We start from the raw sequence: 16,395 nt of genomic DNA on the forward strand, positions 1-16,395 counted from the left end.
ATAATTTTCTTTTAAATTGCTTAGGGGATTGAGACAAGGTATGGGAAAGGGGAGAGAGTATGGGTTAAAACACACACACATAACTTTTTTTTTTGAACCACGTGGAAGTCTGCTGACGACAGACCGGGCTGCTACATCCTGCACAATGGAGGGGTGCTCCAAGTGCCTTCAAAACTCCCTCTAATCCAGTGCCAATTGGCAAAGGCCTCCAAATTTCTAGACTTCTTCAAGCTTTAAAGGACTGGGGTTTGGAAAAGGAGGCACCAGGTGCGCGTGTGGAACACCTCCGAATGTTTGCCGCGACACGGTGACACCGGGAAAGCAAATGCTCCCATATCCGGAGAGCAGGTTCTTTATTTACAGCTAGCTAACAGAGGAAACTAAGTTAGGCTTGGGGACCTAAACCGCCGTGCTTCCGGGGATCTCGCGCAGCCTTTGGCCGCGGGACAACTCGGCGACCAGGGCTGAGGTGCCCGCGCTGTTAAGTTTGGGGAAGGAAGCGAGAGGAAAAAAAAAAAAAATAGAGCTGCTCCTTTAAGAACTTCCTTTCCCTTTTACTCTATGTTTACATAACACGGGGGCGATCCGCGGCTGGGCCCGAGCGGGGCGGGGAGCGGACCTGGGCAGCCCCCGCGCCGGGGGAGGGGGCGCCGGGTGGGCGGGGGCTCCGGGCGGCTCGCGGAGGGCGGGGCGGCTCCCACCTGCCCGCGCGCGGGCGGGGCGGCCCTGCGGTCCGGCCCCCGCCCCTCCCCCGCCCGTTGCCCCCGCCCCTCCCCGGCTCGCTCCCTCCTCTCCTCCCTCCCGCGGGGCTTCGGCGGCGGCTGCGGCGGCGCTTGGCGCGGTGGGTCTCCCTGCTGCCCGGTCCCATTTGTTGCCGAGTCCAGCTCGGGGCAGCCGCGGCGCGCGGAGCTCCAGAGAGCCCGGCAGGGCAGCCACGCAGCCACGACGGAGCAGCCGCGGGACTGGCCGCCTCGCGCCCCCTTCGCCGCCGTGCCCTTCCCCGGCGCGCTCACTCCCTTCTCGGGATGGGATTGTAGCGGCGGCGCGGACTCGGCGGGGATCGCGGCGGAGGCGGCGGCGGCGGCGGCCGAGCAGGGCTCCATGTTTTCCCCCGGCCAGGAGGAGCACTGCGCCCCCAATAAGGAGCCCGTGAAATACGGGGAGCTGGTGGTACTGGGGTGAGTCCGGGGATCCCCGACCAGGGGAGCTTGGGGGCGGGCAGCACGCGCTCCGGGCTGGGTGGCCGCCGTGCACCCACATCCCGGAGCAGGGCCATCGGGGTGGTTTGGGGGTTCTCTGACCATCGGTAGGGCGCTTGGGCCGGTAGGAGCGTCTCGGAGGGCTGGGACGGCGGGAGTGGGGGTGGGATGCCCCCATCCGCGCGCGCGGGGCTGCGGCGGGCACAGGGATGCGCTCTCCGCGCCGAGGACGGTGGCGAGGGAAGTGGCAGAGCGCGGTCAGCCCGGGGCGAAGGCAGCGGCGGGGACTGGGGCGACCTCGGAGCCCCGCGGGGCGTAGCGTTCGGGGACCAAGTCCTCGGCAGTACCGCGGGGGCAGAGGCTCGACTTCCCCGCTTGCCCCGGGCTGGGTATCGGGGATAGGGACCAGGGTTGATGCACAGCCGTCGTGGGCACCTCTCGGTGACCGAGGACCACCCCGCCACCGTGGCGAAAGTGAGAGGCCCCCAGGGTCCCTCTGCTCCCGCTTACTGTGAGCCCCGGGCCCGGAACTCCAGGCGCGGCACCGGCGGTTCGGCGCTGCGGGCTGTGGGATCCGCGCGAGGGGCGTCCGCGGGCAGCGCCTTGCATATTGTTATGGTGACCGCCGCGGCAGCCGCAGCCCGAGGGCAGTGAACTGTCTGCGACCCGGGCGGCTGGGCCGGCCCTCGGCTCTCTCCGCCCGGAGTGTCGTGGAGCGGGCAGGAAAGCCGCTGCGCCCGCCGGGGCTCCGGGGCGCGCGGGGCTGCATCCTCTCTGGCCCTCGGTCCTGGGATTCGGCCTCGCAGATGTCCTCCCAACGGCGGGGAGCTCGCCAGCCTCTGCTCCCTCTCGGCTTGTGAAAACCACATTCTGAAGATAGTAATTATCTACAATCTTTAAACGGCAGCAATTAGAGACTTCATCTACTTCCTGAGTTTCCTTATGACATTTCTATTGTTTACCCTTAATAAGCTAGAGAGAGGCTTCGCCGGGATTAAAGCAGGATAAAGTGGGCAGTGAAAGGGGAGCGGATTGGGGTGGGGAAAGTGCGGTAAATTCGGGAGAAGGAGCAATTTGGGTTTAGCCTTGGAAAAGAAAAGAGAAAGGATTATTTTTTCCTTTGGATCTGTCACTCTCGGAAACCCGCGCTTTTGTCCTCTCTTGAAAGACTTGTGTTCTGAACATTACGGGTGCTGAAAGGTAGGCTTAGCACACATGTGAAGAGTCATGGGTATGGAAAAACTCAGGGCACTCTGAAAAATGTGTTTTGATAACTGAATACCTTGAAGTAAGTGCCGACTTGAAGATAATTTTAAAGCGACGAATTTTTAAGAGAAGCTTCCAGACACAGTCCAGCTCAAAGTTGTCCACTTTGGCGTACTTTGTAGCTACAGTGTTGGGTGATTGGAAAGCTCATTTACCTATTTGGAAGCTGTCTGCAGATAAGCATTTTTCTCACCTGCATCTAATTGCACTTAAAAGCCAAACATCAAGATTCAGTGAAAGGAGAGAGGACTGGCAGGCAAAAAGCTAGAGTTTAGCTTGTCTTATGTAACCTCAGCCCAGCCTAATTTTGTGCAGTTTGGTTTTGTTTGTGTGGCTGGCTTCAAAGTATGTTTAACATTGTGAACCTGACACGAAAGATTAACTTAGGCCAGGACTTTATTTCATTATTTCCTTTTGAGGAAATAGTCGTTGAGATGTTTCATGAAAGCAGGGTGTGAGTGGGTCTGGAGAGGGTTTGTGTTCATAGCTGGAGGTGCAGGACATTCCAAAACCCCGAAAAGGATTTTTCCCCTGAATTGTCCTCCGATCAGGCTTCTACTAAAGCAGACTATGTAAATACTTTGCCGGCTGCATGTAGTCTGTTATTTACAAAGGTTTTTCCAGGAGACACTTAGTAGGATGGAATTAAGTGTTAGTTGCTCAGTCGTGCGGGACTCTTTGCAACCCCATGGACTGCAGCCCACCAGGCTCCTGTGTCCATGAGATTTTCCAGGCAAGGATACTGGAGTGGGTTGCCATTTCCTTCTCCAGGGGATCTTCCCACCCCAGGGATCAAACCTGGGTCTCCTGCACTGCAGGCAGATTCTTTACAGACTGAGCTACAAGGGAAGTCCATGACGGAGTTAGCACTGATATTAATATTTTAGGCCACTCAGCAGTTTGTGTGCACCTACTATGTGTCAGCACTGTTTAGGCGTGGAGGATCCAGAAGTGCACAGGGGGCTATATCACTGTAGTGTGGAGTGGCAGATATAAACAGAAGGAAACATGTAAACAAATGAATAATAAATGGCAGTTTCGGGCGCTGCCAAGTTCTCAACAGAAATGGGTTAGCTTAGGAGATGCCTGCAATAGGCAGGTCTTGCCTTCTTTAGCTGGGAATGCAGGGAAGGTTTCTCTGAGGAGGTGAAAGGTGAGTTGAGACCAGGATCTAAGAAGATGCTAAGTTTGGTTTTTCAATACTTGAGATCTCAATTGGGGCCATTTTCTATTTTTGAGAGTAGTTCTCTGACTCTGACAATATTGAACACACTGAAGAATGTGGGGAAATAGTGAAAAGGTAGGTAGACTCTAAGGCAACCCTTATTAATCATTATCCTACCCTTAGGACTTGAGGTAGCGCCCTCCGTCTTAAATCACCAGTGATGACCAAATAAAAATTATTATCAATGTTGCATGTCTGATCATCTATAACATAATGTCAGAGTTTCTAGTAGATTTTTTTATTGATGAAATTAATCTTGAAATCTAAAAATGCCCCATATTAGTATTCATAAAAAACTTTTTGCTTATACAGTGGATTTTTCATTTAAAAAAAATTGTTGTGTGATTGCCCTTTTTTTTCTTTTCTAAATTCTGTAGTAAAATGTTGCCAGGAAATCCTGGAGTGCAGATTGAGGAGCTATATACGTATATGTCTATATTCATACACAGATACTTCTGTGTCTTCATGCATTACACAATGTTAAGAGAATCCCAGTTAGGATTTTAGTAGGGTCATCATTTTTGTAGCAGCTTGGTAGAATTTAATTTTTTCATGATTCTAGCCAGTGAATGCATCAGAGCCACAGCTTTTTGCTGTGTCCATTACATAATGAAAAGAGAAATGACTATCTACCTGTCAGGTCTTTTTTGCTGTTCATTTTAAACCTGGCTAAAATGTTAAACTTGGGGAAGTGTGTGAGAATTTGAGAGGTAGTTCGATGTAGTTTGTTGGTAAGAGTATGAACCAGCATTCAGGAGACCTGGACTGAATTTCTCCTTTCTTGCCCACTGGCTGTGTGGTAGTGGCTTAGTCCTTCACTCTCTGGCTTCCCAGTTGGCCCAGTGGTAAAGAATCTGCCTGCCAATGCAGGAGATGCTGCGGAGGCTGTTTCGGTCAGGAAGGTCCCCTGGAGTAGGAAACCCGCTCCAGTACTCTTGCCTGGAAAGTTACATGGTAGAGGAGCCTGGTGGGCTACAGTCCATGGGGTCACAAAGAATCGGACATGACTGAGTACATGCACCCAACCCTCACTTTCTTCCTGTTTCTTTAGCAATAATGAAATAAGATTGAATTGGGTAGTTGTCAAGAACCTTTCTGGTTTATATCCTGTAATGTTGGTCAGTGGCTCAAATGTGGAAAACATAGTTGACGTAATCTCAGTAGTTTAGCTTGCGTTGATTTTGTGTACTCCTAAGGTGGTGGTGCTAGAATTTGAATGGGAACCGTGGTTTAATAGTGGAAAAGATCGATTCTGTGATTACTTTTTCGGAAGCTGGTATGTGCAAAATAGGCACTTTTAAAAGTTGTAATGGTATACATATATCTGACACATTGGTGTTAGATTGTGCAAGAGGGTGTTCAGAATTTGATAAAACTTTCTGTTCCAGGTTTTAGGAGGGCAGTGATGTTTCAAAATTAAGCTCAGTAGGCTAAAATAACCAGCACAAGGAAGAGATAATCTGATGATGAAATTTTAGAACTGAAAGGGCCCTAAGAGGCCATGGTCCATACTTCACTCTTTAATTTTACTGATGAGGAAAGTGAGACTCCCAGAAGGAAGGAGGTTTGTTCAAGTTCGTAGTTGAGCTGGATCACTGCACTGCTGGGTCACAGGTCCCCACTTCAGGGCAGATTCCAGCAGTGCTATCAGTTCCCCAAAGCTTCAGCTTTTGTGTAACTTGCATGAGGGAAGCGGAATCTCTTTCTGGATTCAATTTGAAGCATGCAGCTCTCTTGCTGACTAATGGCCCATCATGATTTTTGGAAACATGTTGCTTTACTCTTAGTTCCCCTCACCTCCCTGCTGAATGGGTAATGCCTTTTGCAAACCTTTCTTTTTCATTTGTGCTTCACAAAATGCATTTTTATTGGATCTCTCAACCAAAGGTTTTTAACCTAGAGTTCACAGATGGAATCCAGGGAGCCCTTAAACTGGGATGGCGGGAAAATATATCTTTCCTTTTACTGGATTCAAACTGAGATTTAATATTTTACTCCATTATGTGTATAGGCAACAAATAGACCTGCTGCTGGATTTGCTATTTAATGCATTAGTCCAGAAATACATACATTATTGTATCACAACTTATCTTTGATAACCAAGTATGATTGACTTCATTTTTAAGCCTTTTGTATTGTATTTTATACATGTAAAATTATTTTCCTGCAAAGAGCTCAGTATACTTTAAAGACTGCCAGAAGGATCCTTTGCACAAAAAACGATTAAGAATTTCTGCAGATTTGACTCAAAAATAACATGTTGTAGTTGAAACTGCTCAAGATCTACCAAAGGCTAAAGATCAGGGGGTACGTGTGGTTTTCCCTTTGGATTGTGCAGCATTTTATCAGGTAAGACAAAGAGGGCTGTTGCTGGGAGAATTTATGGTCTTTATTTTTTGAAACAAGCAGCTCCAATTTCTAGATGCCAGTTTTGTCTTAACCTTGGCACTGTGCCTTGGCCCCTCCCCTTCGTAGTAATAAGAAACCTTAAAATACATCCTAACACTTTTCCTTTTCTTGTCCTCCTCTCTAATTTGGGCCTAAACATCAAACGCCAGTATCCTTTATAGACTGAAAGGTCTTTGAACTTCAAAACAAAGCAAAACAAAAGAAAATCTTTGCTATCTCTCAGCGTTTGGGGTGATCTGAAGAGCACATATCTGTTTGTGTGGATGGAGTGTCTACTTCTGTAGGCTATAAAGGGTTGTAATGTGACTGGCTTTGAGTTGCTATATTTTCCTTTACTAACTTTAGCCTTGTTTGGAGTATGTGGCTGTCTGTGTGGTTTCTTGTCTGGGTCTCTCAGATTTGTTTGTTTCTCTCTTTAACATGACCAAGCCTGAAACCTTCATTGGGACTTTTCCTTTTCAGTTGTATTTCATCAGGTGATCCATATTTGGGGATGCTTTAGGTAAACAAAAGCAAAACCAGCTTGCTTCAGGTTTTAGTAACTTTGCATGTGTGCATGCTAAGTCGCTTCAGTCTTGTCTGACTCTGTGAGACCCTATGGACTGTAGCCCGCCAGCCTCCTCTGTCCATGAGATTCTCCAGGCAAGAATACTGAAGTGGGTTGCCATGGCCTTTTCCAGGGAATCTTCCCGACCCAGGGATCGAACCCACGTCTCTTAAGTCTCCTGCACTGGCAGTTGGGTTCTTTACCACTAACATCACCTGGGAAGCCCTCCAGCAGCTTTACCAACACATATTGGTAAAATTGGCAAAAGGATGAAACATGTATACAGAAAAGACCAAAAAACCGAAAACATGTCAGTTGTATTTGAAGGAGACCAGCCTTGTCATGTTGAGGTAGAGGTTTTGTGTCTGCTACACAGGAATCAGCAACATGGAGACATGGATTGACTTTGGAACGGAGACAGTGGCCCTTGATGGAGCTCATTGGTGTGGGAGTAAAATAACTGAACAGGAATTTCCAGCAACACCTGATTTAACTAAGGGTTTCTCCTAGGGTGAGCAGAATCTATTTTATAAGAAGAAAATGGAAGGTAAGAATGATTCTGTTAACAGTTCTTATTGAGCTTACTATTACCTTCATCTTCTGGAGAATAAAAATAAGGAGAGCAAAAAGTGCTTCATAGTTCTTAGCTTTGTCTAAATCAGCTGTTCTCAACCACTGTCTCAGACACCTTCCATGTGATGATCAGTTTTGAGGTATGTGGCCAGTAATTTATGACACATAATAAAGTGTGGATCTTTCAGATGATTCCAAGATGTCTCGGTAATAATGTGACTTTATCCACTTGCATTCTGCTGTGTTCCCCCAAGTGGGAGAGAAAGGGGTGGAGTTACATCAGGCAAGCCAGGAATTTATTCATTCAACAAATATTTAATGGGATTGTATGCTTCCAGGCACGGAGTATATAGCTAGGCAAGGCGGACATGTGAATTACTGTCTTATTCTTGTCACAACCCTTTAGGGAACAGCTATTACAAATATACAGTTCATTTATTTATTCCACCAATATTTGAGCATCTGCTACATGTCAGATGCTGTCTTTGGCACTAAGGGATGCAGTGAACAAGACAGGTATCATCTCTGCTGCTGTAGAGCCTCCACAGAGAGCGGTTTAGAGCATAGGCTGTGATGGGGGAGCACAATGGATCACCTAACCCTGTGCCAGGACAAGAAGAGGATAGCCAGGTGGAGGTTAGAGGGGACAATTGCTCTAGGAGGACGGGCCACAGTATTCTAAGATCCAGAGATGAGCACACATGCTCCTTTGAGGAATGGAGAAAAGTCCCAAATGGCTGGAAGAGAGTGGTTGAAATGAATCATGTGGGCCAGGAGGGTGGGAGGACAAGCCCGGCAGAGTTTGGGACTTTATCCTATGGGACTGGGATTCAGTAGCTGGACTGTCAGCTTGGAAACTGGGAGCAGAGAAAGCACTTCTGCAGAACGGGCTGCAGCAGCGAGGGGGTGGAAGGAGAAGCTCAGGCCGAGAGGCACCAGGGCGTGTGGGAGCCAGGATCTCATTCCTGTCCCTCAAGACGTCCAGTCACACCACTGTCCCGGGTTGTGAGTGGGCTGCCACTCATTCACTGACTCAGGAATACTGACCGAGGAGCCGCTCTGCCCTGGGCACTGGGCTGCCCTGCAGGGAGCTCACCTTTCAGTGCAAGAGGTGGGCGGTGCAGACGAGCCAGCACCTTGGGAGATACAGCTTTAATTCAGAGAGGGCCCCCGGGAAATCTGACGCAGGACACGGGGCAAGAGAGTGCTTGGGTGGCAGGGCGGTGGGTGCTAGTTGGGTCAAGTGCAAGGGATAAGGTAGTGGAGCCCTAGAAGATACACAAATCAGGGGAAACATTTCTCAGAAAGTAATTCTGTATCCTGAGAGCTCCCACCTTTCCCAGTTTTTTCTTTACTTTCAGTCCTGTCTAAGCCACGCCGGATGGGTTCCACTCTTATGGGCCAAAGGATTCCGAGTGGTCTTATCAGTGTCGCATGCTCAGGGTGGTGATTGCATTCTCGGGCTCCTTGAGACGATTCGCTCTTCCCTCCTAGAGGACAGCGTTCCCCCCCTTAGGGTATGAGGTGCACCTTTTCAGGTGCACGGGAGGTGGCATTTTTCCGGCACACTGCAGCGCCCTGCTCAACTTAGCCTCATCTCTGGGGCTCAGGGACCATTTCCTCGCTTGGGAAGGAATGCAGATTCCCAAACACAGCTGTAGTTTTGTAAACAGCCCTCCCCACCTGAAGGGCCCAAGTTAAAGGCTCCCTGCGATACTAAACGTGTACTTTATTGACATCAGATACTCATGTTTCAACTTTTTCTTTTTGTCAGTCACCTAGCAGTCATTTTGTCACCTGCAGAATGTTCTGCCTGGAAGGGAAGCAGGCCATCTGGTCCACCAGCTGCTGGAGCTGCGCTGTGGTGCAGGGGGTGGGGCTGAAAGGCCGCGGTCATTACTGCGGGCTAACGATGGCTGGGGTGCACACCTCCTCCTGGATGACAGACCTAATAAGTATGCATTGAGGGCATTTTCAGCAGTAGATTTAAGACTGCTGCAAGTCATTCTTGATTGAGGTTTTATGTCCAGCCTGCATAATGCTTCTCACTTGGAAACGCTTAACTCCATTCATACCCTGCCTTTTTCCTCTGTGTTTAGGATAAGAGTCTCTAGCCTTGTGCTCCCATTCTAATTAGTACTGGTTTAGCAGAATCCAACCCAAGCAGGCAGTTGTGTGTTTGCCTTCCAGGCTGTTGGTATGGAATGGCTGTTTACTAGTACCAAGCACCTTCTAGGCGCCTTCAAAGCCCGCCTGCCCCCCCGCCCCCTTCAGTCTGTACCTGGCCGCCTTGTGCCTCCTGCTGCAGGGTTGTGGGGCCTCTATCTATCTTCAGAACTTGTGATGGGTGTGCAAGGAGGGGTTTCTGGAGCGCTTGATTGATGAACTGATTACCTTGAAATCCGGCCCTTTTTGCGCAAGGTCCGCAAACACAAAGAAGTGTGCTTCTTGCCAGATCCCCAGAAGCTTACAGACTGGGTCCTTGCTGTTTTTCGTGAGACTGCATTAGAGTTTGGGTGCTTTTATTGTAACATGCTCTTGGATAGAACGCAGAATGGAATCTGTTGTTTTGCTCCATAGCTGTTTGTCTAAGGTATGCAGGAGAGCTACTGGAGAGAACAGAGGACTGTACTGTGTGTCAGCAATGTATGCTTCTCAACAGGGTTTTGGCATTCTTGAACTATTTCCACATAATAAGCATTCAGTTGTTTGACTCTGTAAACCATTCAGTGAAAGAACTGTATCTAAAGGCCGTGTGTTGAGGTAGACATTACCCGACTTTCCCAGTAGGACTTGCAACCAGTTGGAGATCAGCTAAGAGAACTTGGGGTTTTAACTTAGACCCATGTTTTTCACCAAGCATCTTCAAATCAGGCCTGCATGCTGGACCTCTCTGAGGTGGTGACTCCCCTCCCCCTGCATCTGGGCTGGTTTTGTGATTTGCTCTGAACTGTCTTTGTGACGGAGGTCTGTGACTTTTGGATGCTGCCTTAAGGGGTGTTCTAGCTTCCGATTTTGTTCTCTATACTAATCTGCCAGGCTGCTATATAACAAAACACCATAGGCTGGGTGGCTTAAACAGCAGAAACTTACTTGCTCATAGTTCTGCAAGCTGGAAGTCCAAGATAAGGTGTCAGCAGGCTGGATTTCTCCCGAGGCCTCCCTCCGTGGCTTGCAGATCACTGCCTCTTGCTGTGTCCTCATGTGGCTTTTTCTTGTGTGGATTCCTTGGTGGCCTGCCCCTCGTATAAGGACACCGGTCATGTTGGATTAGGGCCCACTTATGTGACCTAACTTAACCTTGATTTTAATCTCTTTAAAGGGGCTTCCCTAGTGCCTCAGTGGTAAAAAAATCTGCCTGCAGTGCAGGAGACGTGGGTTCGATCCTTGGGTTGGGAGGATCCCCTGGAGAAGGGCATGGCAACCCATTCCAGTGTTCTTGCCCAGAGAATCCCACGGACAGTCCGGGGTCACAAAAAGTTGGACATGACTGAAGCAACTTAGCACGCATGCACACACCTCTTTAAGACCTTGTCTCCTAGTACACTCACATTCTGAAATGTACTGAGGCTGAGGACTTCAACATATAAATTCAGTCTGCAGCACCTTCTTAGAAGGCAGCTGCCATGTAAAGAAGTCTTGACTGCCCTGCTGGAGAGGATGGCCCTGGCAGGACTACAAAAGGAGAGAGGCCTGGCCAGCCCCCAGCCACTCCAACCACTCTGCTGAGGCAGCTGACCTTGAGTAAAGCCATCGTGGCTCCTTGGGCCCATCAAGCTGCCCAGGCCACACCACATGGAGCAAAGATGAGCAATTTCCTTCTCATTCTGCCAAATGAATGAGTTCCAAGTGCTGGTTGTCCTTAGAAGCCGTTGTGTTTGGGGGTGGTTTGTTACACAGCAGTAGACAACTGAAACACCACAGCATTACACTGGCATGTAGTTCAGCTGTCACATCTGACAGACTAATGGGAATTAATTCACTGAGTTTTTGTTCCCTTCAGGTTATTGATTATTTTAATAAGCACAATTTCAGCCTCTTAGATGAGTTATTCCAAACATTAAGTACTGTATGGCTTAGCTAACAAAAGCATTTGTGGAATAAGTTTATTATGTGTAAGTCATCTGTGAGTCTCTCTGCGTTCATTAATCTCCGTAATCAATAGTATCTCCTGAAATTCTTTGAGAGCAGGCAGTTGAAGAATGACCCAGCAGAGCTGAAAACCATGCTTCTGGAAGATTGGAGCGTAAGTAGCTTTAACCCCAGGACAGCTCGTGGATGATAGACTTTCAGGCTTTTAAAGGCCACCCAAATGAAATAACAGAACTAACAGATTTGAGGAGGTGGGGAGGTCATCTATACTAACATCCTACAGGTGCAGGGCAATGAAGAGTTCATTTGTATGAGTTGAACCTGTGACTGTCAGTGGTACGAAGGAAGTATAGCTCCTGGGTCTCATTTTCCCCACGGGTTGTGTGCTGGCTAGGGGGCAAGTGACGTCAGAAGGTGGCCTGGCATGGTGCGGTGTGGGCTGGGTTAGTGTTCTCCCTTCAGAAGCAGACAGTGTGACTACCGAGCTGCCAGCCATGAACAGGGTCCTCGGGATGGAGAGAAAGAACTACAGGCACAGACTCTGCAAGTGACTGCCTTCCAAGTGAGCAAGCAGCTTGACATAAAAAGAGGAAAAAGGATTCCTGTAGTAGCTGAAATGAATGGAATATCTTAAAATCCCCCCAAATTCTGTTTAAAAAGTTTCATTTGTCATCTGTAATCAGAAGTACTGATAACATAAAATGAAAAGTTTTGCATTTAAAATTTATCAACTAAGTGTAAAAGAAATTTAAATAAATGCCCAAATGGTGTATTTTTTAGCTTTTATAATTTGGTAGACTGTAAAGCTTAAAACTACACTAAAGGGACTTCCCTGATGGTCCATTGGTTCAGGATCTGCCCCATGTAGGGGACATGGGTACAATCCCTGGTAGGGGAACGAAGATCCCACATACGGCCGAGCAACTAAGCCCAAGTGCCACAACTAGAGAATCTGTGGACTGCAACGAAAGAGTCCGCATGAAGCAAGGAAGACCCCTAATGCCACAGCTCAGACCTGACGTGGCCAAATAAATAAATACTAAAAAAAAAAGAAAAAAAAACTATACTAAAACTACACTAAAACCTGTACAAATGTATAGGTAGGTATATTTTATTGCACATGTATGGATATATTGAATTAAATGTGGGATTCACTATACATACTATAAACTGGGCAGTATCTAAGCATATGCAGTAAACATTACTCACTCAGTTTGTGTGAGGTGATGCTGTTATGGTTGCTGTTTTGGCGATGCTGATGATCTAACGTTTAGGAACCCACATAAGGAAATGCCCTCCAGGGGCTTGCAATCTAAGGGCAAGACAAATAACTAAGCAGCAAACTATACATGGTGCTGAGGAGAGATGGATGGAAGGAGCCGTTATTTTGGGTGTGCTGCGTGCCTGATTCTTTTGTGTTTTTCTTAATCAGTCTCAGGAGTTAGATTGCATTATTTGGAAAGTGAGGCTTCTGTTCAGGTAACTCACCTTATCAGTGGCAGGGCACGATTGGAAGGTAGGTTTGTATTACTGTGAAGCCTGATTCTTTCCAGAGGGTGAAGGTCAAATTGAATTGCTGGGAAACTGGGAAAAAAAAATCCTGGAAAAGGCAGCCTTTGAGCAGAGTTTTGAAAGTTGGCCTGAATTTTTATAAAGCAGTAATAGTAACGGTGTGGGGTTTAGGAACCTCGAATGATTTGGCTGGAGATTGAAGTCCTTGGGGAAGGAGATAGAGTTGGAGGATCATCAGTTGGCTGGCATCCTCTCACGCTGGGGATACAGGGGGTGATAACAGCGGTCCCTGCCTTCTTGGAGCTTAGCGTCCATCAGGAAAAAGGAACTTGAAGCAGATTAAGCCTGGGCAGGCGAAATCTTTCTTCTTTTGCCATTGTCTGTGATGACTTAGGCTCACATTTGTATTTGTTTACAGCTTGGAAAGGGGGCTTCAAGCCCTTCTCCTCTCTGCATTTGCCTGGATTCTCATGTCCCTGTGCACTGATTTTTTTCCCTTTCTGTCTCTTGGTCTTCCTGTTAGTACTGATTAAGGGGAAGACCCTCCACATTCCCTCCATTGCCTCCCTGATGGTCCTCAGTCCAGCTTGTTACAGCAGCAGCACTGGCTTAGCTAATCTGAAAAGCAAAGGGTCAACAGCAGGCCAGGAAAGGTGTGGTGCCTTTTAACTGCTTATTCTAAGTGTGTTAACTTAAACCAGATGCCAATTAAAACTTTGATGAAACTGTTGACTTACACCCTTCTGGAAGCTGGTGTGGCTTTATGCTGTTCAGTTTCAACCTTCCTGTGAGGGCAGTTAAGCCTTTTCCATAATAGATGTGAGGTGCACATGACCCAGGATTTCTCAAAAAAATATCCTTAACAAATAGACATCCTAAGATATCAGATGGTAAAACACTGAAGGACAAATATAGCCTCTTGATGAGCAGTGTTAGATGTTGTATGGGTGAAAAGCAGAGACTTGGACGCTCTGCAGGGAAGTAATTAAATCAGGAGGTTCTGATAATGTAATAAACTACACAAGGGCGAAACTTGAGTGGTTTACACACTAGAATGCCCTTCGATTGAATTATTGTCTTATAACAGTTGTCTGCCCATGTACTAGTGTTTTAAATATTAAACAATAGCACAACTCATGTTTTCCCCAGAGGGGAGAGAATAGACACAAATCTTCATCACCTTAATAATTTGTGTGTCCTCCTTCTACCCACCACCTTCACCTCCCATGGCCGTCAAAGCTCCTGTTTTGGGTTTACTAGTTGAGAAATCCTGTCCCTGATGATTAAGCATACAGCCTCCATGTTGGATAAGAAATAGCACTGCTCCTCTGAGTATGCTGGGAAAGCTCAGACAGGGTGGTGAGCCTGCTGGCTTCTCTAGCTCCGAGGGGACCCTCTGGAGGAGGAGAAGTTCTCCCCTTCCCCCCATCTTCAGGGGCGGCTTGGTGGAGTGGCTTTTCTTTCTATAGGGAGTATGGGGGTCCCAGCAGGGCTTTCCCTTTCCTGCCATCTCTCAGCTGCTGTACCATCTACTGACTGCAGGAGGCAGCACCCCAGGTCCCCTGCACAGTGTGAGATGCCTGTTAGGGAGCCCCGGTCCCTGCCGCCAGCCAGGTGCTGAGCCCTCAGGGGAGGTGATGTCACCACCCTTGGAGAAATGGGGAAGCAGAGATGCCTGGAGATTGAGCTTCACCTAGGATCCTGCACAGTTATTAACAGTAAAGGATTGGAAGCTCAGGAATTTGAATCCGGGTCTCAGATTCTAAGGCTTGCCCATATTGGACTTCTCAAAGCCTGTACATCTTATGTCATTATTGGTAATACCTTTTGTTTACGATCTGAAGGGTGGCATGCTTCACGTTTGGCATTAGATTCTGAAGTTGTGGTTATGACAGTAGAAAGGCAGGCGATTCCCCTCTGGACCAGCCAGGCTGGGGTACACATTGGTATGGGCGACAGCTCCGTGGGGAGCCGGCCCCTCCTCACAGTGAGCTTGTCCTCTCACACTTGCCTTTGTGTTCCTCTCCTTCAGGGCCATGAAAGGGTCAGAGGATGCCTGCCCCTGTTTTTCCTGTTGCCTCCATTCAGATTAGATTCAGACAATAGAGCTTGCATCCCTCAGGAGAAAGGCTCTCCTGTGGCCCTTTACTCAGCTGAAATGCATCTTTCTCTGATCTAATTGGGTTTTTAAAAAATTCACTTGACTACTCACCATGTTAGTTACCATAAATCACGTACTCTTCAATTTCGCTTGTGTACTTATTTCACCCCAATTTCTCCCAGGGTTAAACCAGTTTTAAGTTTGTGTCCAATTCCTGTAACTTTTAGAGGTTAACACTAATCATTAATACTAATCATTTAGCTTTTCTCCACTGATGAATTTGTAAATGGATTTTTTTTTGAGGCAGACCATTTATATTCAGGTAATATGGAATTAATTTTAAAAAGCTGTATGTTGAAAAGATGTATAAAGAATATTAATGACAATTTTGGAAGAAGGAAGACAAATCATCCATGATGCTAATGTTATTTTCACTTTTTGCACATTCACTTGTAATAATGTCCCTGCACAAGAATATTTTATGTACTTCATATTATACATGGTTTATGGGCTGTTTTTTGAAGTGTTAACTGACTCTGATTTTAAGAGAATTTTATTAATGTTAGACATTTAAAGTAAGCCAAATGTATATATTTTTTAAAAGAGTACATATTGATTAACAGATTATTTAACACAAATTCTGCTTTTTTTTTTTTTTTTTTGAGGTGGGTTTGCAGAATCAGAATTGCCATGTGATTTCTAAGGTCTCTGTTCTAACTGGATATGTGGGACTAGGAGAATTACTCAGGGTTATTGTAGCCACTGTTTGAAGGCTTTAAAAGATCTCTGAAAGGTTAATGTGTATGCTAAAGGCATGATTTCTGAAAATATGCTTTTTAGGTACTTAAAGAAAAGGACCCTTTGAAGAATACTGAATTCTACACAAGAAACATCCAGTCAAGCCCAAGATAACATACTTCCTTGCCCTTGGGGCCTACTTTCTGAGCCCCATTTTGCCTCCCTGCCCCCAATATTATGTGTTCATGGAGAAGGAAATGGCAATCCACTCCGGTATTCTTGCCTGGAGAATTTCATGGACAGAGGAGCCTGGTGAGCTACAGTCCATCGGATTGCAAAGTCAGACATGATTGAGTGACTAACACTAACTTCTAACTATGTGTTCATAGAACTTTCTTTCTCCTCTTTTCTCAATTGCTTTCACATACATGGTTCTCTCTGCTTGCTGCATCCTGCTCACCTGCTAAGATTGAGCTCAGCTGTTATCTCCAGCAAGATGCCCTTCCTGACTCCTCCTCCCTTTTCCTCCAGGCTAGAGCAGTTATTTCTCACAAACATCCTTCCTTATGGATCCTGGGCAGGGCAGGGCTGGGGTCTCCCTCTTCTGCACCCCGCGTTCTGCTACAGCCTGGTACATGGTGGACAGTCAAGAATATGGATGAGAAAGTGTGGCTCTGGAAATGTGAGCTTTTAATGTGGATGGTCTCTTCCCCCATTTCTTCGCTCCCTGATC

At 47.2% G+C, this 16,395-nt stretch overlaps 1 protein-coding gene across 1 annotated transcript in view; it reads left to right on the forward strand.

Annotated features, from left to right (window-relative positions):
• Positions 1 to 600: 600 nt before the first annotated feature.
• Positions 601 to 16,395, forward strand: part of PELI2 (pellino E3 ubiquitin protein ligase family member 2) — a 186,247-nt gene continuing 170,452 nt past the window's right edge. The window contains exon 1 of the mRNA XM_020899630.2: positions 601 to 1,178. Within this exon, the coding sequence (XP_020755289.1) occupies positions 1,102 to 1,178 (77 nt within the window). The 5' untranslated portion in view covers positions 601 to 1,101. The remainder of the gene's footprint in view (positions 1,179 to 16,395) is intronic.

The sequence above is a fragment of the Odocoileus virginianus genome, chromosome 6, assembly GCF_023699985.2.
Source record: "Odocoileus virginianus isolate 20LAN1187 ecotype Illinois chromosome 6, Ovbor_1.2, whole genome shotgun sequence".
In the NCBI taxonomy this organism is placed as follows: Eukaryota; Metazoa; Chordata; class Mammalia; order Artiodactyla; family Cervidae; genus Odocoileus; species Odocoileus virginianus.